The 23,829-nt window shown below is 43.0% G+C and overlaps 1 protein-coding gene across 2 annotated transcripts in view; it reads left to right on the forward strand.

The window, feature by feature from the left end:
- Nucleotides 1–23,829, forward strand: part of RFTN1 (raftlin, lipid raft linker 1) — a 185,897-nt gene that overhangs the window by 132,333 nt on the left and 29,735 nt on the right. For both annotated transcript variants that reach the window (XM_072651254.1, XM_072651255.1), the window contains 2 exons: nt 3,070–3,276; nt 14,215–14,330. In XM_072651254.1, the coding sequence (XP_072507355.1) occupies nt 3,070–3,276; nt 14,215–14,330 (323 nt within the window). The remainder of the gene's footprint in view (nt 1–3,069; nt 3,277–14,214; nt 14,331–23,829) is intronic.

The following is a 23,829-nucleotide window of genomic DNA, read 5'->3' on the forward strand; positions in this document are numbered from 1 at the left end:
AGGGATAATTCCAAAGCAACCAAGTTATCTTGAGGCATCCCCAGTCGCTGGGACTCAATCAGCAGTTGTCTTTTGCTTTCTTAACAAGGTGCCAATAAGTAGAGCCTATATTCAGTAGGGAGAGAGATGGGATGGTTCGTCTCCAAACATGTCCCTTTCCCTGTAAGATCTTCAAAACTGATTAGTGAGCCCTCCCTGTTCAACCCCCTTACATGTTGGATTGAATTGACATTTTGGCCAATGGGCAGATCTGTTACACACCCAAGGGGCAGTTAAGCCAGGAAAGTAAAACCAAGGAATGTCCTGGAAAGTTCCCAGCAGTTCAAAGAATCCACTGACAGATGTCAAGGGAAGCATCCTTTAGGATAATTCCTCCTGGCAAATTTCCATTTTCAGAGGAAGGAGGGACCAAGGAGGCAGTGGAATGGGGGGATTTATAAAAGAATTATGCACCTGAAACTGGGTTTCTCCAGACATTTCATTACTCCTCGTGCCTGTGAGACATGAAAGTCCTTCAGTATTTCCTTTTCCTTCCTGAAAAATTTATTTTTGTCTTTGGCTTCAATCCTCCATCCTCCCTGGTGAGGAATCAGGCAGAGAAACCATTTGAGTGTGCCGTACTGGATTTATGTCCCCTCTTGTCTCTCTTGTCACCCAGCATCACCCTCACTTCTCTTTGGGGGTTGCCTGCCTCTCCCTTGGGTGGGGTTTGTATTGGCATGTGGACAGCGGTTTCCTTAGTGGGCTTTCTCTGTTTTCATACAGTTGTTCCTGATAGCCTTCCCACTGTTAAGAGATTATTGCTTGTAATCTTTCTTTGTGATACCTATAAAAAAAAACAACTTTTGACTGTGTTTATCCAGGTGATCTCTTGCCTTATTAAAATACACACACACACACACACACACATACACATGTGTGGGTCTGTGTGTGTATATTATACATACACATGCATATATACATATATATGCATGTGTGTACATTATATATACACATGCATATATACATATATATGCATATATATTCATAGAATCTTAGGCATAGAGCTGCAAAGGATCTGAGAGCCTCCAAAGCCATTCCCTTCATTTTATAGATGAGGAAACTGAGGAACAGATTAACTAATTTGCTTGGGATCACTCAACTGTCTGAGGTGGGATTTGAACTCAGGTCCTTCTGACTCCAAGCCTAGTGTCCTATCTGTTAGATCACGTTGCCCCTCTTATGTTCAGCTGTTTTCCAGTCATGTACAATTCTTCATGACCCCATTTGGGGTTTTCTTGGCAGAGATACTGGAATGGTTTCCCATTTCCTTCTCCAGGTCATTGGACATGAAAAATTGAGACAACAAAAGTTAAATGACTTGCTGAGGGTCACACAGGTCATAAGTGTCCTGAGGCCAGATTGGGACTCAGGAAGATGAGTCTTCCGGATTCCAGCCCCCTTCCCCCAGGTTCTGTAAACTATGGTGCCACCTAGCCACCCCCATGCCTTTATTAATGTGAAGCTGTATTACCAAGGAAAGCACCAGCTCTCAAATCATGAAATTTAAGGGCCAGTTTTGTTTTTAAACTAACAGCCCCTTTCTAAGGCACGCACCCTTTCCCATTGATTACAGGATTCAAATCATTTGAGGATGTTTCTTTGTTATCTGTTCTGCTTCCAATCTGACTCCAACTAATTCAGTAAGCATTCTGTAAAACACCTACTATGGATGAAGCTTTCTGATAGATGTTGGGACTGTCCTAACAAAGAAAAAAATGGGAACTTCCCTCAAGGAGCTTAGAATATAGGAAGGCAGTGTGTCTTACATCCAACAAGCATTTATTAGATTGACTGGTAGTGCTGCTATGGGTCGGCTTTTCTGTGCCTGGTCTCTTCCCTTTAGCATCCCCCTGAAGCCCATTTCCAGATGCGTGGTACCTGGGGACTCTGCATGAGGGCATCCTCTGCCTCCCCTTACTGCTTTCAGCTCCTGCTTAGGACTTTAAAAAAAAAAAAAAGTTTATTTGAAAAGAAGGGTGGGAATTTTCTCATTATTCCACTAGATATTTTTGGAATCTAAGTGCATTCCAGACTTGCTTGTACAATGAAGGCTTCTAGGATTGGGTTAACTTCCAGAGCTTGGCTCAATACACATTATAAAAATAGACCCTGGGACTTTGATTATAATTCCAGGTATTTTGCATGAGAGGTTGTTATTGCTAACGCATGTCCTGTAGCACGTATTTCAGACTGGAGAGAATGTTGGCTTTCGGTTGTGATTATTGATTCTTAGGAGGGGAGAAAAGCAAAAACAGAGTTATAAATTAAATTATAATTAAAACAATTCAACTCTGTCCCTCCCTCCCCAATCTTTGTCATCTGAATTGAACTGCCCCCGATCCAGGGCATTCATTTACAGGAACTTACTTATTTTTACTTATTGATGTATTGGTGATGGTTGGGCCCCAGGAAACACCACTGCAGTTTATAAATACAAGGATCAGAAATATTGAGACTTCCTGAAATGAGAACAGCATTTTCCCCCCTACCTACATGGTTCCAATATTAACCTTTATTCATTTATTTGTTTGCTTACTTGGTTGTTGATTAAAGATTATAGGACTTTTATAACTAGAGAGGGACCTTTAGAGAGCATTCAACTCCTTTGTCTTACAGATGATGGAGCTGAGACTCAGGGAGGTAACTTGATCCAGGTCACCCAAGTGTTGAGGAACAGGTCTGAGATGCCAAGCCAGGTCATAACCAAAAGGGATCTCAGAGACCATCCTCCTCACTCTACAGATGAGGCACTGGTGGTAGCTATAAGAAGGAAGCAGCTGGGTAGATTGGCAAATAGAACAAGTCACTTAGCCTTTCTCTGCCTTAGTTTCCTCATCTGTGCTATTATCCCTAATTTACAGATAAAAAATAGAATATGAGCTGTTAATATAATTCAGAAGCATGATCCACACTTCTCTAAAGACTTCAGAAGTCTAGGGGACTCCAGTTGGGTAGATCTTTTCATTTTCCATTTTAACTTTCTCTGCTTTTCTCCTCTCTCCTCCCTTTTTTCCTAAACATGGACAGAAATGGAGATTTTCACCATTTTCAACAAGCCGAAGAGCCAGCAGCAACGATGCCGACAGTACTACACGGTCACCATCCCACTCAGGGTCTCCAAAAATGGACGGACAGTCAACAGCCTGGATGCAAACTGGCTGGAGCACATGAGCGACCACTTCCGGAAGGGGGGTGTGCTGGTGAACGCCATCTTTTATCTTGGAATGGTAAATGGTATGGAATCTCCCCATTTGGCAACACAGCCTTTCTTTTAGTTCTGAGTGTTCTTGCTGAGCAAATACCTTTGCAGTCAGCAACTGTGCCCGCGTTTTATTTCTAATTAACACGTTCCAGGCAACTTCCCTTGAAGCCCAGGACCCCGCTCAGTGTGAACTCCTCTCGGAGCTGCACAGGTGTCTCCAAAATGACAGCAACACATGAGCGACTAGATTGCATTGATGGCGGCGTGGGCCCTGGGTTGCTCTGCAAGGCTTTTAAGGAAGATTGTTCCCTGTGCTTGTTAATTACCCCCTGGGATCATGCAGTTCTGGAAGTGCAAATTGTTTGTAGACACTATTGCGGCTTGCGGTAGCGATGGCAGCACCCTGGAATGAAAAGCAGAGAAAGAAATTGAACGACCCAGATTCTTGGGGTTCGACTGACATGTACATGTACCCCGGAGCCTAGATCTGATTGAACCCAGTGCTTTTTAAATCTACTACTGAATGCCCTTCTTTCTTTTTTTATTTTTTTTTTGTAAAGCATGATGTAGGCTTGGGTGTTTGAGAGGCAAAGAAAGTAGGGCCGGTAGGGAAAGGTGCACTGCACGGCCAGGAAAATGAACCAAGGTCACTGATGAGGTGCCTCCCAGTTGAAGCTGAATTGTTCTATCAGTTCATTGCAGAGTGTGAACCCAGCAGGCACCATTTCAGGTGGGGTGTGAACATCAACACACAGACACACACACACACACACACCCCTCATCTCAGGTGAGTGTGAACACCAGCATGGATCATTCTAGGCAGGAGTGCTCACACCTCACTCTCTCATTCCTGTGACCTTAAGCCAATCATTTTTGTCTTAGTTTACTCATCTGTAAAAAGAAAGATGGACTAAATGACCTCTAAGGCCCCTTTCAGCTCTAAAACTGTGGTCTTCTGTCTCTTAGTCAGGTACTGTAGGTGTACCCCTGAGGTCCCTGCTAGCTCTGACCTTTATGATTCTCTTACTTTCATTATTTCCCTTAGTTCAGACAAAGCATGAGCTCAGAAGGACCACTCAATAGAAAGCCCATGGCGCCATGTTGGTATTGACTATGTGGAGGAGCCCAGTCTAAAGAGTTACCAATGGTCTATGTATAATCAGAATAGTTCTGATCAGTAAGGCAGTACATAAAACCAAAAATCAGTCAGCGCTTTAAAGGTTAGTAGAGACTTTATAGACATTGTATTTAATCATTGTGGCAGTCCTGTGATGTGTTATCCCCATTATAGAAGGGAAGAAAGCATTATATATACCTGCCAGCTGCTACCACTACTGGTATTTCAGCTGATACCTGTGGAGTCAGGCCCTAAATTTGGGGAGAATATAAAAAAGTCATACAAATGAGCAGGTATATGTGGTTTTGTTCTGTATCATTGGAGGCAAGGGCATCATATAGTCATTTAAGTATTTTGATTTTAAAATGAATATATGACAGTGGCTGCAGTGATAGATCTGGAGTCAGAGAGACCCGAGTTCAAATCCAGCCCACAACCCTTACTCATCTGTGTGACCCTGAGCGACATCTTTTTGCCTCGGTTTCCTCACCTATAAAATGGGGATAATAAAAGCACTCATGGTTGTTATTGAGGATAAAATGATAAGATACTTACACAACACTTTGCAAACCTTAAGTGCTATATAAAAACTTGATATTGTTATTATTTCTACTGCTGTATTTGGAGCAGGGATCCTCCCTATCTGCCTGGCTCTTTTTCTTACAGACACACAGACAGACACACGCACAAACACAAACACTCACTCACTCACTCGCACACTTCAAGTCCAAAAGGATTAGGTATATCAGAGCAAGAAGAAACCTTCACGATCACAACTTACAAACGCCCTCATTTTACAGAAAAGGAAACAGACTGCCAGTGTCACAAGACTCATAAATGGTGGAATCTGAATTCAAACTCAGATTTCCTCATTCTCACTTTCCCAGATCTGCAGTAGCAGCTATCTAGAGAATTCAGTTGACCAGGGCAAGAACAATAATGTACAGAATGTCCTTTCCCAGAACTGGAAAAAAAAGGAAAAAATAAAGTTAATCATGAAATGTTCATGTAACTCACACTCCAGTTGTGAGATGGTTCCTAATGAGATAATTAGTGTCCTTGTGAATCAACCTGGCACAGCTAAAAATGTGTCTGAAAGCTGTTGGTAGTCCAGAGAAACACTGTCAGTGAGTCTTTATTTTATATTCGTCCTCCCCAAAATAAAGCCCATGAGAATCATTGTATACCCCAAAGATCTGTCAGTCAACGAACTTTGGATAAGGGCTTGCTCATATTCTAATGGGGGAGATAACATGAAAACAACGTACATGCGAGATATAGATTTACATGTATGTGTAGATACGTGGATGGATAGATGATGGAGGAGATAGATTAGATGGATGGATGAATGTTAATAGGGTAGGTAATAGATAGGATACATATATAGATGAATGGATGGATGGATGATAGAGCATACGGAACAGATAGGTAGATGATAATAGGGTAGATAAATGGATGGATGAATGATAATCGACAGGGTAGATATATGGATGGATGGATGGATGGATGGATGGATGATAGAGGATATAGAACAGATAGGTAGATGAATGGATGATAATAGATAGGGTAGATGGATGAATAGATGGATGGATGATAATAAATAGATAATAGCTGGGTTATAATGGGGTAGATAAATGAATGGATGGATGATAATCTGTAATTAGATAATGGATGGATGATAGAGGATATTAGATAGATAAGTAGTAGATAATCAGCAGGAAAACGCCAGCAATGGGGGAGCAGCTGGGAAAGGCTTATTTCAAGAAGAAGTGGGATTTTAGCTTGAGACATAAGGAAGCCAGGGTAGTAACTAGGAGACAAAGATGGGAAGCTAGAGGATTGTAGGCATGAGAGGGGCACAGCAGGTGAATCTGAATTCCCTAGATAGTGACTTCAGATTTCTCCTTAAGTTGGTATGAATGTAGACCCAGGCCAAGTCCTAGAGTTTCTCACTTTATAAGATTCATAATTCAGGAGCCAGAGAGAATTATACAGTTCTTGGGTCATGAATTTGTATTTGTATCAGTCCCAAGAAAGATGGAGTTGTTTCAGTGAGTTGTTCTCTCCTTCCGGACTTTGGGATGGGAAACTGACTGTGTAGTACAGTTTCCTCATTTATAAAATGAGGGGATTGGACTCTGAGGAGGATGAAAGATGGAATGACTGAGGAAGTGAAGGTTGGAGCTTCTGAGCCTATTGATTTATTAAGCAATGCATGGTGATTGCCCAACAAACCAGGACCAGACCTCCTCAGCTTAGACTTGGACCCCAAATACAGTGGAGACAAATTTTTATACATTAAAACAATCAAAGAAGACTAATTAATTAAAAGAAAACAACACATTAGGTAATCTGATTTCTACTTGGGGAAAGATTGGGGACTTTCCAAGTTGGGAGGGGGAGAGCAAACAGGTGTAATTCCCTGAATTCAGAAAAAGAGACGTGCCACTTCCCCCAATCCCAGGAACATGGAGGCAATCAGTGACTAGCCAGTATGAGGCCAGTTTTCAGAGAAGACATACGAGTTGCTTAAGATGTAGACTGTGAGAAAACTCTTTGCCTCGATCTTAGGATCTGACTAGGTCACTGATCAGCATAACTGAAGTCCTTGGTTAAGGGTCTCTAAGCAACAGGTAGAGGTGGTCCATCTTTCCAGCCAGGGTCAGACAGTGCAATAAAGTTTTCTCCCAGTTCCCACAATTGAATAAAGTTTTCTTAAAAGACAGAAATTGGACTAGACCCATAATTGGATAGAAAGGTAATTGAACTAGCTCCAGAGTTGAGTCACAAGATGGAGTCAATGTGGTTCATCTAATTCCCGCAGTTGTCCCCTCAATTTCCTTACTTCTAGGGTCTTTTCTGGTGCTAGAGTCAGTGATTCTGTAGAGCTTCCTAGACCTCAGTTTTCTCATTTGGCTTCCTTCAAGTTTTAGCTAAAATTCTAATTTATATAAGAAGCCTTTCCCAATCATTTCACTCTGTGATGATCTCCATTTTATCCTGTCTCTATCTTGTTTATACAAAATTGTTTTCATGTTGTCTCCCCCATTAGACAATGAGCTCCTTGAAAGGAGGGATTATTTTTTGCTTTTCTTTGTATCCCCAGCAGTGACACAGTGTTGGCACATAGTGGGTCCTTAAAAATTCTTTTTTTCTTGACTTGAATTGGTGGAACTGGGTCAGGAAGGAAGGAAATGAAAAAGAAAGAAAGGAGGGGAGGGTGATAGAAAGGAAAGAAAGACAAAAAGATGAAAAAAGGAAGGAAAGAAAATAGAAGGAGGAGGGAGAGAAAAAGAAAGAAGGAAAGAAAAAGGAAGGAAAGGAAAAAAAGAAGAAAGAAAAAGGCAAGAAGGTAGGATAGGAAAAAAAACTTCCCCTGCTCTCAAGGATCTTAATGTTGAAGACTAAAAATTCTAGAATTAGAAAGTCAAGAAGAATGGATACCAAGAAATGGAGAGAGAGAGAGAGAGAAGGAAGGATTTGCTTTTTTGCTTTTCGACTCATCTGGTAATGCCTGAGCTGTTAGCAAAGTAATTGGCAGGCAACCTGGTCCCATTCTCAGGAATCAGTTGAACGGTGATTACATTTGCAAGGAAATTATGAGTTGATATGACAACAAACTCAATGACTATTTTGCAGTTGGTTTGGTTTGAGTCGTCCCTGTAATCAAGGGTGCCGCTGGATTACAGCTCCTTATTGCCATCAGCTCAATCACGAAGGATGGAGGAGCAGGGCGACAGGGAGGCTTCCAGAGAATTAAGGGAAATTCATTCCATCTTTAGTCCCCATGTAAACATTTCTGGTGAAATGAATTTGTTAAAGAGAGAGTAATATTAAAAAAAAACAACAACACAAAAATTCAGAACACATTTATATCTACAAAAAGCCTCAATGCGTTGACCACAAATCAGAGAACTCTCATGATTCTCGAGAAGAACGAAAGCACGGCGATTTACCCCGAGATTAGTGTTGTAGATGGAAAGGGGAGAGTCTTCTCCTTGACGACTGCGCTTCTCAGGATGCAACAGGAAATCTCCTTTCCCAGCACCCTTCTTGTAAATCCTTAGCTTGAAAAGGCCAGGTGGCATTTTGCCAGAAAGAAAGCCATCAAATATTTATACAATAACGGGGCAAATGACTTTTGGTACCCAGTAGGGAAGCATCTTTACCTTAATAAAAAATGCAGTGATAATGGAACGTTTTCTGTAGATGGAGGGTGATTGAACCTTCTCTGCTTTGAGCTTTTCCTCTTAAAGATATGCCTGCTTATGTAGAAGTATAAATAGAGACTCATTATGGTGAGGTTGTCTCAGTTGTGAAGGTAAAGAGAAAACAAGATGGAAGACAGCCACCACAAGGGCCCGTTTTAAAGCCCAGCCAGCCTTTCTTTCTTTGGTTCATTGGCAGCTTTCGAGAGCTATTCTGAACTTCCTTAGTGGTTAGGAGTTAGATAGGTGAATCAGCAGTCTGGATTCAGAATTGGAATGTATGTTCTTAAGGGAGTAGAAGGAAAACACACCCCACCCTTCCTTTTCTTCCAGTGCCTTGTTGTTGTTCAGTCGTGTGTGTCTGACTCTTGGTGACCCCATTTGGGGTTTTCTTGGCAGAGATACTGGAGTGGTTTGCCATGTCCTCCAGCTTCTTTGACAGATGAAGAAACTGAGGCAACCTGAATTAAGTGATTTGCCCAGAATCACACAGGTAGTAAATGTCCAAGTTGAATTCACCAAGATGAGTCTTCTGACTCCAAGCTTGGCGCTTGAGTTTCACTTAGCTGCCTTCTGATCCCTTAGGACTAGCTATTTTGGGGGGATGGAGTTCCGTGGCAGGAGGAACTAGATGGCTTATTCTAACCCCTGATCATGCCCCTCAAACCCTGAAAATCCTTTTATCTTGAGGAGGAAGTACATTCTAGGAATGGGGGAATGATCTGCCCAAAGAGATGGAAATGGGGATGGAAGGTCATGTGGGTAAAGACCAATTTGGCCAAAATGAAGAGTGAAGAAAGGGGCTATATGTATAAGGAAGCTGGAAAGCTAGGCTGGAACCAGGTGGTTCTGGGATTTAGAAGTCTGAAAGAGGAATTTCTCTTTGATCCTAGAAGCAATAAGGAGTCACCCAAATTTATTGAGTAGAGGAGTGATTTGGTCATACCTCCACTTAAGGGAAATCATTTTGGCAGCTGTGTGAAAGATGGATTGGAGGGGAGAGACCGTTAGGAGGCTATGACAGTAGTCAAGGTGAAAAGTGACTAAGGTCTGAATTAAGGTGGGGGCTGTGTGTGTAAAATCTGGGTCATCATTTGAAATTTCAGGTTGGCATCAGAAATTGAAGCAGATTGAACCACCCCAACCTTCAGTGTTTCTGTAATGTTTCAAACAAGAAAACAGACATTAATATTTTCCATCTAATGTCTCTTACAAACACATTCACCCACACATATCTAACCAGTACGTGTTATAATCTTATAACCAATATGTTCCATCAGAAGCATTGAAGGAGTTCGTACCGCCAATGTCTTTTCCAAGGGAACCATACAAAGTGTGTTTCACCACCATAGACACCATGGCACGTGAAGGCCACTTCCCCCATTTCTTTAGAAGGATCCTTAGCATTGTACTCATATTAGCACACATCATTGCTAGACTTCTGCTACCCAGAAAAGGAACCTGGTTTTCCCAGGTCAGAAAAGCTTTGTGATATGATCAGATAAAGAACGTTACTCTCCCGGGCCCCCATGTCTCTGATGGGTGTGTTAATCAGAATGGAGTATTGCATTGACTTATCTATGGAGACCTTTGTGACAAATATTCCCCAAGATTTCCCTTGGTTTCTTCACATCTCCAGTTTCTGAGACCACTAAGCAGCCCCCTCTCTCCACCATTTTAGTCTAGTGTGGAGAGTGGCGCAGGAGTGATTTAGCCTCAAATTACTAAATCCAGGATAGGTCTGTTTTCTCCTGAGTTTAGCTCGTTATCATTATTCTAATTCAATATTTATTAAATATCTGCCAAGTACCTGACACTGTGCTTGGAAAGAACATCCTAAGACAACCCTTCCAGATGCACAGAATCTGAGAACTGGAAGGGACCATGGTGGCCATCCAGCCTGACCCAGCCACCAAAGGAATCCTCCTTCTGGCATATCCAGGAAGTGGTCTCCAGACTCTCCCAGAAGGTTTCCTAGGACAGGGAACCCACCCTCTCTGGAGGCCACCCATTCTCCTTTCCTATAATTATAATTATTAGGAAGTTTTCTAGATACTAAGCTTCGATTGGCCTTTTTGCAATTTCCATTGCATCTAGTTTCATCCTATGGGAGCTACCATGGCATTCAGTGGGCCTGGAGTCAGGAAGACCTGAATTCAAATTTGACCTCGGACACTTACTAGTTGTACAACCCTGGACAAGTCACTTGACTTCTCTCTGCCTCGGTTTCCTCAGCCATAAAGTGGGGATACTAATAGCACTTACCTCCCGAAGTTGTTGTGAGGATCAGATAAGATATTCGTGAAAGTGTGTAGTACCCATCACCTGGTAGGTGCTCCATAAAAGTTCTTCTCTGTGGAGCCAAGCAGAATATAAGTCTATTCCTTCATCTAAAGGACAGCCCTTCAAAAATCTGAGACAGCCATGATTCCCCGAGCAGCTGGGAATCCAGCTGCCAGCCAGTTTGTGTGTGGTGGATGAGCTCAGAATATTGGGTGATTTTTTTACATTTTAAAATAAAATAAAAATCATTCCTTGCTCACAGGCCATACAGAAAGAGATCATGGGATGGATTTGGCTTCCAGGCTGTAGTTTGCCAGCCTCTGGTTCACATAATAAGTAGAATCTCCAAGCCTTGGTTACTAATTGATTATGGGAGTTAGATGGGGTGGGTAATGTATGAGGATAAGTTTGAGGTGGCAGAACTTTGTGACTGGGAGGATGGTGACATATATAGGGAGGAATTTAGGGGAAGGATAACGAATTCTGTTTTGGACTCATTGAGGCCAAGATGCCAAAGTTACTTCCAGACGGACATGTCTGGTAGGCAGGTGATGGTGACCAGGCAAAAGATAAAGGCTAGGTATCTAGAATCCAGAGTCATCTTTGTGGAAATGATAGTGTGGGAGCTGATGAGATCGCTGAGAAAGGACAGAGAGAAAAGAGAGGAGAGGAGGAGAGCCCAGGACAGAACCTCAGACACAGCCACATGTGGGAGTTGGACAAGAATGGTGATTTTACAGATAGGAGGAGAATCAGAAGAGAGTGGAGTCACAAAAATCCAGGGAGGAAGGAATAAACAGCACCTATAAAAGTGCATGGCATACTGTGAGTGCTTGATAATTGTTGACTTGACTTGAATCTCCATGGCCAAGAGAAATCACTCCTTGGTGGTCAGCTCAGTGCTGATGAGTCTCTGACGTTTAACTCTTCCAAGAATGCAGACATCAGAGATGTCAAGGCTCCCCCTGTAGGTCTTTGCACCTTGGTAGGAGTCCCCTTTGCTCTCCTTTGAAAACTCAGGGTGCCTGCCTCATCCCCAGAGTGGGGCTTCTATGGAAAAAGAAATTATGATGAGAAAACAAACTGGATTTTTGCTTCTAGAGAAAAATTAAAATGAGAGGCGGTATGGAGGAGCAGAGAGACAGAGGGCTGGCCTCAAGAGTTAGAAAACCCAGTTACAAGGTCTGCCTGTGGTAAATAGAAGTGGTTTGACCCTGAACCAGTCATTGTGAACCAGTGAGTGCCTCGGGCTTTTTTCTAAGACTGTCATCTGCAGAGTAGCTATGGATCTGCATTGACAATGGGAGTTTTCTCCCTGGAACTCCTTCCACCAGGGAAATCATGGGTCTAAATGTGCCTCAGTTTTCTCATCTGTAAAATGGAGAGGTTGAGAGAACTGGCCCCTTTTAGCACACTCTATGTGGTCCTATAAAATTTGTGCACAGATAATCGAGCCATGGTGGAAGGTGTTAAGTCTGATAAGAGACAAAAGTATTTATGGAAGGAACAAACGAGAATGAGTATTCCCAGGGTGAGAGATGGAAGGACACCTCTTTTATTTGGACCTCAGAGGGTGGCTGAGATTTGATGGATGGAAATGAAGAAAGGATACTCCAGGAAGAAAGGATAGTATGAGCAGAGGGGAGAAAGCATGAGGAATATGTGGGGAATGATGAGTGGCCTGCTTAGACTCGTGTGTGTGGTGTCTGCAGGGGGATCGGGTGAAAGAAAGCTGAGAACATTCAGTCAGCAGGCCTGTCTTCAATGCTGTGTGCAAGCTACTGTGTTAAGGACTGGGGATAAGTCTGCCCACAGCAAGCTCACATTTCAATGGGGAAGATGGTGTGCAAATTACTGGGTATATATAGGAGATGTGCCTTGAAATAGAAGGTCATTTCAGAGGGAAGGATTGGAGGGGGAGGGAACAGCTCCCAGAAAGGCTTTTGAAGGACATGGGACTTGAACTGTCTCAAAGAAAGCCAAGAAAGCCAGCAGGTGGAGGTGAGAAAGAAGGTTAAGTTTTCCAGTACTTTGAAGCAAGAACCACCATAAATATTTTTGTACCTGTAGGCACCTAATATTAGAAATACCTGTATCTACCTATAGTACTACAGGTACCTGTCATACTGTAGATATCTGTAGTACCAGAAATACCTGTAGGTACTATAGGTGCCTGTGGTACCATCGATACCTGTAGGTACTTGGAGTACTTTAGGTATCTGTAGTACTATCAATATCTATAAGTACCTATGATACTATAAATACCTGTAGGTACTTGTAGTACTATTGGTACCTATAGGTCCTTTCCTGCCTTCTTTGATCTCTTTGATCTTTTATAATTAGTGTATCGTTGGATTAAAGGGTATGCACCATATAGTTACTTTGGGGATCTACTTCCAAATTACTTCCCAGAATGACTGTACTAATTTGTAACTCTACCTGCAAATTGGGAATTAATATGCCTGCTTTCCCCTAGCCCCACCGACATTTATCATTTTGTCTCATCTTTGGTTTGACTCTTCCTCTTAAGACAGTGGGATACTGTTGATGTTTTTGGGCAGGGGAATGGCCTGGTCAGAAGTTGAAAATATATCCTTAACCCTTTTTTCATCCTACAGAGTGCTTGGGGATCTATGGAAGGGATCCAAGTAGGATCACCTTCTGCGGGGGCTCATTTGGAAGTAGGGGTTAAATTAGAAACCCCCTTACAAATGCTTTGGATTACAGAAAGCATTTTCACAGCAGGCCTTTGGGCTTCTTTGTTGTCTGACCTTTTAGTAATACACTCCTGGGATACAAGTAACTTAAGATCTTGGCATGGGGAAGCTTTATCTGTTTGCTTCCATGGCTACATTAGCCTGTCCCCTCCACTTACTTCCTTCCCTGAGTCTTGACTCATGGCAGGGAGGGGGCTGTTTCTGAAAAGTGTGGGCCTGTTTTGTTACATGTACCTCCATACAGGAGAGTGGGTGGAACCACTCTTACCCCAAACCACATTTTTAAAAAATGTTGTCTTTAAGTGACTTGAGTTTTTTCCTGGTTGAGATTCCCCCCGCCCCCTTCCCTCCCTACATCCTGAGGTTGTACTCTGAGTAGGGAGGTAAGCACATGAAATCAAGTGGTGATTGCTAACAATGAAATTTTGGCTCATAAAATCAAGGATATTATTCAAAACTGCAAGATAAATTAGGCTCATTCATTCTGATGGGGCTAGACTCTATGGCAGTGTGTGCTTTCCTTAATTAACGCGCTGAAAAGATGGTCTGATTGAGATTATTAATGGATGCAGTGAAATTTCTGCTGCTTACACGGCTTGTGCCATGCAGTTTACAGAAATACTTGTCTTTTTTCCCCCTGCATAGATTCCTTACATGGCTTGACAGATGGAGTATTCATCTTTGAAGATGTTTCCACACAAGAGAACAAAACCGTCCAAGGCTACGACGCCATTGTTGTTGAACAATGGACCGTCCTGGAAGTGAGTGTCATTTATGATTTCTTTTCCTTTGTTTGTCCCTGCTTTCTGCATTTTCCTAAAGCTCTTTTGGAAGTTCATCCTACAGCTGTTTTTCAGCTGTGTTATTCATGTGAAAAAGCCTGGGTGTCAGTGGACCCTCAGACCACCCCTTCCACCCATCTACACTCTTCCTCTCACCCATCCCTTTGATGTTGATGGTCCTGAATTTACCCTTTCTGTGTAAAAAAGCTATATAGGACTCCAACAGTCCATCAGAAACCATCTATTAAGCACCAGTGATATGCTGGGAGAGTAGCACAGTAGAAAGAGACAACCTAGAAACCCAAGAAGAACTGAGTTTGAGCTCCGACCTTCATCACAGGTTGTGTGACCCTGGGTCACTTCTCAGGGTTCCAGACAACTCTGCAAGACTATGGATTGCAGAAAAGTAGTTGATCTGCATTGGTGGAGAGAATTTCCTCACCCAGAAATTACCTGTACCAATGAGATCCCAGTCTTTTTGTGCCAGGCATTCTGCTGGGCTCAGAAGTTACAAAGATAATAAAATAGCCCCTGCTATGTGCCTTTCGTGTTCTTTCTTTACACTTTCTAAATATTAAAAAAGTTTTAATTGACTGATAAATTTATCCTATAAAAGGCAGTGGGATGAGTGGACAGAGAACCAGTCACTGTCAGGAAGTCCTTACTATGATATATCCAGGATTTGTGACCATGGGTCAGGATCCCCAAGCAATTCATGTCCATTTTACAGATGAAGAAACTGGTGCTTGGATACCAGGGTCATACACCTAATAAGGGTCAGAAGAGGGTAAGGATGATGTTGGGTACTTCTTGTGCCCCACACGGCACCTAGGCCAGAGTCTTAGCATTCACCGGATGAATGACTCCACGGTGGTAGACATGCTAGATGTAGCGGAAGATGGGCGTTGCAAATGTGTTCTCCTTTTGGTGGCTGCCAGCAGAGAAATCACATGAAGCCCCCTCTCCTGTGAGTTTGGAAGTGGAGGATGTATGTATAAACATCCCTGCTGTACTGCAAGAAAGCCTCTCTAATTTTAGAAATGCACTAGAGTTTTTAAGACCAAGAAGTGATAAACCAGTGATAAACCCAGCATCTGGTGTGTTTCAATGTCAAAGGATAAGTCATCTAGGCAGAGATACCTGTCCTAGGAAAGGCATAAAACCAGGCCCCAGGCCAGCGGCCAAGGACCATTCTGTACAAGAATGCACCAGTAAGTCTACCCGAAGGAGCCTGATGGGCACCACCCAATTAGGAAGGCCCAGGTGTCCATCATAAACATTCATAACAATTAGAGCTTAATTTTCCTGCATCTCCCCCTTGAAATGAGAGCCAAATATAGGCAGTGGTACGTAGTGGAAAGAGACCTGGACTAGTGCCCATGGCTTGGGCTGTCCTGTCCATCACTAACCCACGTTTGGGCCTCAGCTTCCTTATCTGTAAAATGAATATAAGAGAAAAAATAATAGTTCTGATAGCAATAGCTAGCTTTTATTTAGCAATTTAAGGTGGCAAAGTACTTAACAAATATTTTTTCATTTGGGTCTTAAAACAATCCTGGGAAGTAGGTGCCATAATGATCCCCATTTTACTGAGGAAACTGAGGCAGGGAGCAGTTAGATGCCCAAAGTTACACAGTCAGTATCTGCAGCCAGATTTAAATTCAATGTCTTCCTGACTCCAGGTCCAGAGCTTTGTGTGTTATATTGGAACTCGTGTAATTATAAGTAGTTGCAAAGCAAGTTTAATTGATTGATGTTTAATATTCACTTTATAAATAATGGTGATTTTTTTTTAAAGCTGTAGCTCTTGGCAGTCCTAGCCTTACTGGGTTGTTTTGGGGAACATACTTTGTAAACCTTAAAGCACAATAAAAATAAGGACAGCTTGGTGGAGCGCTGGGCCTGAAGCTAGGAAGCCCTGAGTTCAAATCCAGCCTCAGACGTATACTAGCCTGGGCAAGTCACTTAAGCCTGTTTGCCTCAGTTTCCTCATCATGGAGGTGATGGAGAATCAGACGTAACTGAAACTATTGAACAACATGTTACAAGAGCACCCACTTCCCATAGTTGTGACTCTTGTTCAACTCCAAAGCCTTGTTTAATGTCCCCCAAGGGAGATGCTTGAGCCCAGTGCCAAGCTGAGAAATCAGGAAGGTGAAGGAAAGGGTCCTAGGCTTTGAGGCCCCTTTTAAAATCATTGGTACCACTGACTTCATCTATTAAAGCAAAGTCAAACCTACTCCTTTCTTGGGCTTTGTCAGTTGTCCTGGGATCCGACTAGAGGAGGCCATTCCTTCTGCACGATAGCTGTTCCTTCCTTCCTCCTCCTCATGCTGTGTGGCTCTGCTAGTTCTCTCAGAACCTGCCCACCTGGGGGCCTTCTTGTTCTTGTGTTATTTCCCAGGTGCTAGCGAGTCACTCGCCTCCTTCTTGGCCTGGCCTGTTCTGTTTTCTCTGTACTATCTGAAGATAAGTGCGGGGATGCCTGAGTGTATGGGGTAGAGGTGGGGAGCCCACGTGCGAGAGTGTTTGGCCCAGCCAGACCCGTGGGTGTACATTCAGAACTGCCTGAAGATAAAATCTAATGCTTTACTTAATCGTCATTAGGGGAGAGCGTGGCGGTTTGCAGAAGGCTTGATGACCACATCCTGCAATCCTATAAAAGTACAGGGTAGAGCTGCTCTTACCAGATCATCTCTGGTCCATCCCATGGCCTCATGTCTCTAAATGAAGACCAAGTCCTCCACGTCCTTTGTCTGCCTTTAGCTCTCAGCTATGATCTCCTGATGGGCTTCAGGACACCCTGTAACTGCTGAGAATCTGTGATCTCCTTCAGGAGTGAGGCTGGTTGCACTCTGCACGCACCTGTGCATCTCATGAGACTCTCATGTTAAGTTAGATTTTTCTTTGGGGGGGCATATGTGAGGAGTTTAAAATGTGCATCTGGCTGTCATAGAAACGAGATAGATAAACAGTAGGTTTTGTGGTTAAGGCATTGGTGAGGTAAGGAGAGGGAAACTTAACTTTTAAAAACCTGAAACTTTGTGGTTGTATAGTGATCTGGCTTTGGCAGACACTCTCATGTCATTCCCCCACCTTGTTTTAAACTTTTGTCCTGTTAACAAGGTTCAGAACTAGAAAATTTCTGAGATAGTTGGGTGTTAGAGCTGCGGGGGGACCTTAGCTGTCCCTGCGAGGATATTCTGCCTGAAGATCTCTTAGGAGGGGGACCACACCAGCTCTCTTGGAAGGCCATGGGGATGACTTGGATTCTTAGGAAGTTCACCCTGACCTGAGCCCAATTCTGGGTCTTTGCAATTTCCTCCTATTGTTCTCGGTCCTGCCGTGTAGGGCCAAAGAGATTGTGTCTTAGGCTCTCTCCTTAAGTACTTGAAGACAGCACCATGGCCCCCGAAAGGCCTTTTCTCCTCCAGCCTGAAGATTTCCACCCCTGTCACTGAGCAGATGAGGAAACTGAGTCACTGAGAGACAGAATAGCTTGTCAAGGGTAATACAGATATAAGCAGTGGTCCAGACTGGACTTGAACCCAACTCTTCTAGCCTTAGTACTCTTTCCATACTCTTAACTTTATTGTGGTTGCTTTTCAGTTGTTTCAGATGTGTCTGACTCATCATGACCCCATGTGGGGTTTTCTTGGCAAAGATGTTGAAGTGGTTTGTCACTTCCTTCTCCAGCTTATTTTACACCTGAGAAAACTTAAGCAAGCAGGGTTCAGTGACTTGCCCAGGGTCATGCAGCTAGTAAGTATTGGAAGTTGCATTTGAACTCAGGTCTTTCCAGATTCCAAGCCCAGTGCTCTGTGCAGGTGTCACTTAGCTGCCTGTGCCCTCTTAGTACTCACTACATAATCTGCTTTCCACTGCCTCTCTGCTTCTTTCAGTTTTTACACATTTCTTTGTCTTGGGAGATGCTATTATAGCAAAGTTGACACAAAGCTATTACTTTATCTGATTTTTCACAGGAAACCTTGGAAATAAAATGGGCATTAAATATCTTCTAGTAGAGTTTGCTTTTATGAAAGAGCTTGCTTTTAAGGTTTTATTTGATATTTAATATTTAAAATTTTATTCTCTGCCAGGGATGTATTTGCTGTTGCTTAGATTCATAGAATGTCAGAGTTGGGAGGAACTTAAGAGACCATCTCGCCCAATCCTCATTTTAGAGATGGGAGAACTGAGGCCAAAAGAGATCAGGTGACTTGGTGTGGGTGGCCCAGCAGCAGGGGCGTGAGGGTAGTGGCATTTTTCTAATTTTCAGGGTACCTTCAACATATCGCCTTCCCTTAAGTAGTCTGGAACATTCTCAAATCTCTCAGAAACAAAAAAGGAGTGAAAACAGAGACCCCAATCAGCCGAGAACATGCCTGAACACAGGCCTCCGCTGGCGGGGTTCACTGGATGGCTCCCACTCTTGGATTAAGTTTCTGTTATCCCAACAGAAAAAGTGGGAGGTGTAGACCCTTCCCATCTCTAGCAGCATCCTTCACCACTCTTTTCTGCAGCCCAGCCTACACACTACAGGGCGGAAGTGACTGAGTCCATCCCCTTTGCATTCTGGATGAAACTGCTTTCCCAGCAAGTGCTGACCTCCCTGACTCAGCCTGTCTCCCTGCCCATAGGAAGCGCCTGACTCACCTTTCTCCTGTGAGTGCCCTTCCTGTTTCCTCTCTGCTGCATCCCTCCTGCTCTCTCCCCCCTTCCCCTTTGGATGGACATGTCCCTACTTCCTGCATGGTCTCTTTGTCATCTGGCCACTAAAAAGCCTCCAAAATGCCGTCTTTTGTCTGCTGGTATTTCTTCCTTCCCAAAGCATGTGCTATTCTGTGGTCTTCATTGTATCATCCCAAGACATAAACTCATGGACTCCTAGATCTACACGTGGAAGAGACCTGAGGGGCCTCTGATCTGGCCCTGGGGACACTGGAGTGAATTGTTGTAGGACCCCAAAGTCATAACTCTGGAGCTCCAGGGACCTGAGGGGCCTCTGATCTGGCCCTGGGGACATTGAAGTGAATTGTTGTAGGACCCCAAAGTCATAACTCTGGAGCTCCAGGGACCTGAGGGGCCTCTGGTCTGACCCCTTCATTTTACAGATCAGGAAACTCTAGCTAAGTTCATGCCTCACATCCCACAAAGAGGAGAGTAAGGGTCAGGTAGGATGTGAAACTCCCTTTTCCTGACTCCAAATCCAGCCCTGTATTATTTATTATTAATATTATTATCATTATTGAGTTGGGGAGAGGACAACATCAGATCCACAGAAAAATAATCCTACTTTTTTTTCTCAGTGGTTCGGCAAGAAAATGAGTGATTGGAGGTGTAGAAAGGGCCACTTGGGATTGGTAAATGAAATGGAATGTTTATCAATAGGTCATTCATGGTGTCATTTAAACCCTGGCGGGGTCACAGGATTTTTCTTTTTTTTATATGTTTTTCTTGAGTTTATAGACCAAAGGGAGAACATTAAGGATAAACCATTGGGAATGAAGAAATGTATCCAGTGATTGTTTTTCTTTTCTTGTTTATGCAAGATGTGAATTCGTGACTCATTTGGAGTCTTTTTAATTAGTTAAATGAAAGCAACAAGGGTCCCATGATTGTCCTGAAAATGTTTATTGTACGTGTAACTGTTTGCCAGTGCGTCAGGGAGTGCCTTCTGCCACTGTATAAATTCTGCTCTTAGCTGCTCTCCACTCATATTTATAGTTTCTGGACCGAGGTAGAGGCTGTTAAATATTCCTGTCATCTTCCTCCATTGCCTAGCTGAACCGAGGTCTCATAATTCCTCCTGTTATTTTTGACTGATTTCCTTTTTACTTTCATTATTCGAGTGTGTATATTATCCATTAGTTATTTCTTAAGGAATTGTTTTTATTGTCTTTGATACAGCTGTTGATGTTATTCCATGATGGCTCCCTTCTGTTTTTATTTTTGTCTGTCTCTTTAGTCCCTACTGTCCTTTCATAATATCATATTTTTTCTTTGGTTTTCCCATTGCTTTCTGGTAACTTTTCCATTTCTCATGAGAATTCTGGACAGTTTTCTTTCTCTTTCACATTTCTTTATGATTTGTCTTTTTGAGAGGATTCATGAAGAGACGGGGCACTTTGAAAATTCTCACCTTCTCGAATGTCTTATACTTCTAACTTTTCCCAAGTATTTTTCCACATCCATTCCCTTATTTCATCTTCACTGCTTTTTGAAGTAGGGTATATATTATTCCATTAGACAGATGAAGAAACTAAGGCACAAGAGAGTACAATGATGAACTGAAGTTTACAAAGCTACTTAATGGTGGATCTTGAAAGCCAGGCAGAAAGATTTAGATATGGGTGAAGTAGGCATCAGAGAGTCCAGTAGGTTTTTAAGGATGGGAGGAGGAGTGTTTTGGGAAAATATGTCTGATCGTGGCACGTGAATAAGACTCAGGCAGAGAACAGTCAAGGAGAGTGGCTAAGAGGCTGGTATGATTCTGGTGTGAAGTGGTGAGGGCCTCCCCTAGAGCAGTGAAGGCAGGAATGGAAAGGAAGGGGAAAACCAGAGAGATGTTTTGACAGATTAGCTGGAGGGGATGACAGATTAGGGGGGGCATGGGGTTACCAGGAGATACCTGTTAGCGTTGGCTTCACTCGGCCCATGTGAGCACAGCCACAGTGGACATCTTTATACCTCTGTGTGTCCTGGATGAGTTACAGCCACAAGCTGGAGCAACTTCTGAAAAGTCACCAGTTAGGGAAATATTTATAGAGTACCCACTCCATCGGAGACCCTGGACAAACTTGATTAATAAAACGAAGTCGGGCAGGAGGCATTAATTCTCTTTTGACTCAAGGGAAACAGTGTAGGCATTAAAAATGAATGCCCCCCCCATCCTTTTAGCACCCATCAATAATTTTATTTTGTTTTCAGACTTTCTGAGGGGTGATGAAAGGCCACAAATCAAGAGTGAGGTTTTAAGGGGAATGAGTAGAATGAGACCATTAAAGGAGCCTTGTTATACTGTTGTGTGGCCCAGTTTATATCAAAGCTGAGCATGTATTCACAGATATAGACTGTCTAATCTAGTCCCCTCCTATTATCTGCAAGGCACCTGGAACCCAAGGTGGTGAAGTGACTTGTCTAAAGCCATCTAAGTAGACTGCATCAGAGGCAAGATCTGAACAAGAGCTGGATCTTTTTCCACTCGACCAAGAGAACTGTGAAAATTGCCTTGCATGAGAAAGAATGGGGGTAGGAATTTAGTCCTCTAGATGTCCAGAAAGTTTCCTTTCCTTCCCTTTAATAAAAGTAATGCATCTAAATATATTCATTCGTATTTAGAATGTATATGGTGAGCAGTAGATTTTTTTAAAAGACTGATGACCATCCTAGAGCTTGAATTTTACATTTTAGTTAGTAAACGTTTATTAAGTGCCTACTATGTTCCAGGAATTATGCTAAGTGCACAAACAAGAAAAAGAAGGAGTCTTTGCCCTCATGGGGCTCACCATCTAATAAAGACAATACATAAAAGGAAGCTAAACGTGGAGGTGGTAGGGGAGGAGTTGTTGCAGAAGAAGGTACTGGGGGAACCTGGCGCGTGATGGGGTCTAGTCCAAGGAGTGCGGCTGCTTTTCCATTGTATTTCAGAGGGAGGGTGTTCTGTACAGTAAGCATTCTGAACTCTGTTTCCAGTCTTCCTGAACTTAAAAAATAATCTCACTGAAAATAATGTGACAGATATACCAGAATGTTTTCAAATGTATAGAGTGCAGAGTAATTCTACGAGGTCAGGAGTGGAGTGAATGAAATATGTTTAGGACTGAAGATATCTTCCTAGCAAAGTGTTTCTCCACAGCCAACATTGGAAGATTTCATAAATTGACCATATTGGGTAAAACTTTCATAATGAATGAAGGAAAAATCATTTATTAATAAGCACCTGTGCTAGATGCTGGGGATACAGATACAAAAAGCACAGTCCACCCTGCCTCCAAAGACCTTACATTCTTATGGGGAAGAAAGGAAAAGAGGCAAATGAAAAGAAAGGGTCTGTGGATGGAATTCTGGGCTAGGGCTCTTTGCCACGTCTGTAACTGGGTATTTTAGTGTTTTTGGTGCTTCTTAAACTGTGGGTGGCAACCCTTGGCTGGCATCTCACAGCTAGGAGGCTTCTTTCAGATGGAACCTTCCATTGGCCCACAGGCCATCTCTTTGGCCCTTGTAGTCACCCCCCACTGGAGCTCTCTGGGCAGCGGCTAACCTGTTGTCCATCAGTCAGTCAGCGTTATGAAGTACCTACTATGTGCCGAGCACATCATTCCTTTTCCTAATAATGTTGTCCCCAGGGAGCATTGGATGGTGTCTGTCACACCCTGCTCCTGGACCCAGAGAATGGACTCCATTGTGGTTCTGACTCCCAGAGAGAAAAAGTCACCAAGGAGATGCTGACCTGCATTTGTGGAAGGAATTGGCACACCTGAGAGTTCTGTGGGCTTGTTTGATATCATGGGCCAGACTCAGAGCAGCCGAGTTTGTTGGGGATTTGGGTGATGAGGGCTGTGGTTGAGAAAGGGCAGATCTAGCAAGGAAAAAAATCCTGAGAGTAACTCTGGCAACCAAATGTTTTAAATGTTGTTAGGGCTAAGAGAATATTTCCCAGATGTGGATCTCAAAGCACACAAGGAGAGGAAGGTGTCTGACATGGGGAAAATTCAGAGATGGAAAAGCCGTTATCTTGAGCCTTAACTCTGGACCACAAGTGTTACCCGCTTCCCTGCCAGGAAAAGAAACTGAGGGCAGGACCATCCCTTACCCCCCGGCCTTTTGTGCCCTGAAAGGGGCTCCTGCCACTGACTTCCTTGGCAATGAGGAAACGTCAGTTCTTATTTCTGCTTCGTCTTCCATCTAGCACCCTCTGCTGACCTAGTTCTTAGCACCCTCTACTTGCTCAAAGGAGCTGGCTTTTACTTATCTGTGTACATGCCTCTTCCTCCTTATAGAATATAATCTCCTTGGGGGCAGGGACTATTTCAAATTTTGTCTTTGGATTTCTAGCGTCCAGCTATGTCTGGCATGTTGTAAAATTGTGTTTTCCTGTGACGTCTACCCAGAACTTTATAAATGTGTTCATCTAATACCTCTTCCCCACACATCATGCACACATATTCTATCTAGTTTACAGTTAGGTTTTAATTTGGCCTATGATGAGTGCCAGTTTTTAGTGTATACCAATTCCCCCCCCTCTTTTAATGGAATCTCATTTTAGGAGTATGGCCAACATTCAGGGCCAGCCTTTATTTAGACCAGTACAGGGTAGTTGCTTATTAGTATACCTAGAATATGGGAGCAGAGACTTACATCTGACTCAGTCCCTCAGATTAAGGATGAGAAAACTGAGTCAGAAAGGCTAAATGATTGAAATCATATAGGTCTTGGTGGTGGTGGTGGTAGTAGTAGTGGTGGTGGTGGTGGTGGT

The sequence above is a fragment of the Notamacropus eugenii genome, chromosome 3, assembly GCF_028372415.1.
Source record: "Notamacropus eugenii isolate mMacEug1 chromosome 3, mMacEug1.pri_v2, whole genome shotgun sequence".
Classification (NCBI taxonomy): Eukaryota; Metazoa; Chordata; class Mammalia; order Diprotodontia; family Macropodidae; genus Notamacropus; species Notamacropus eugenii.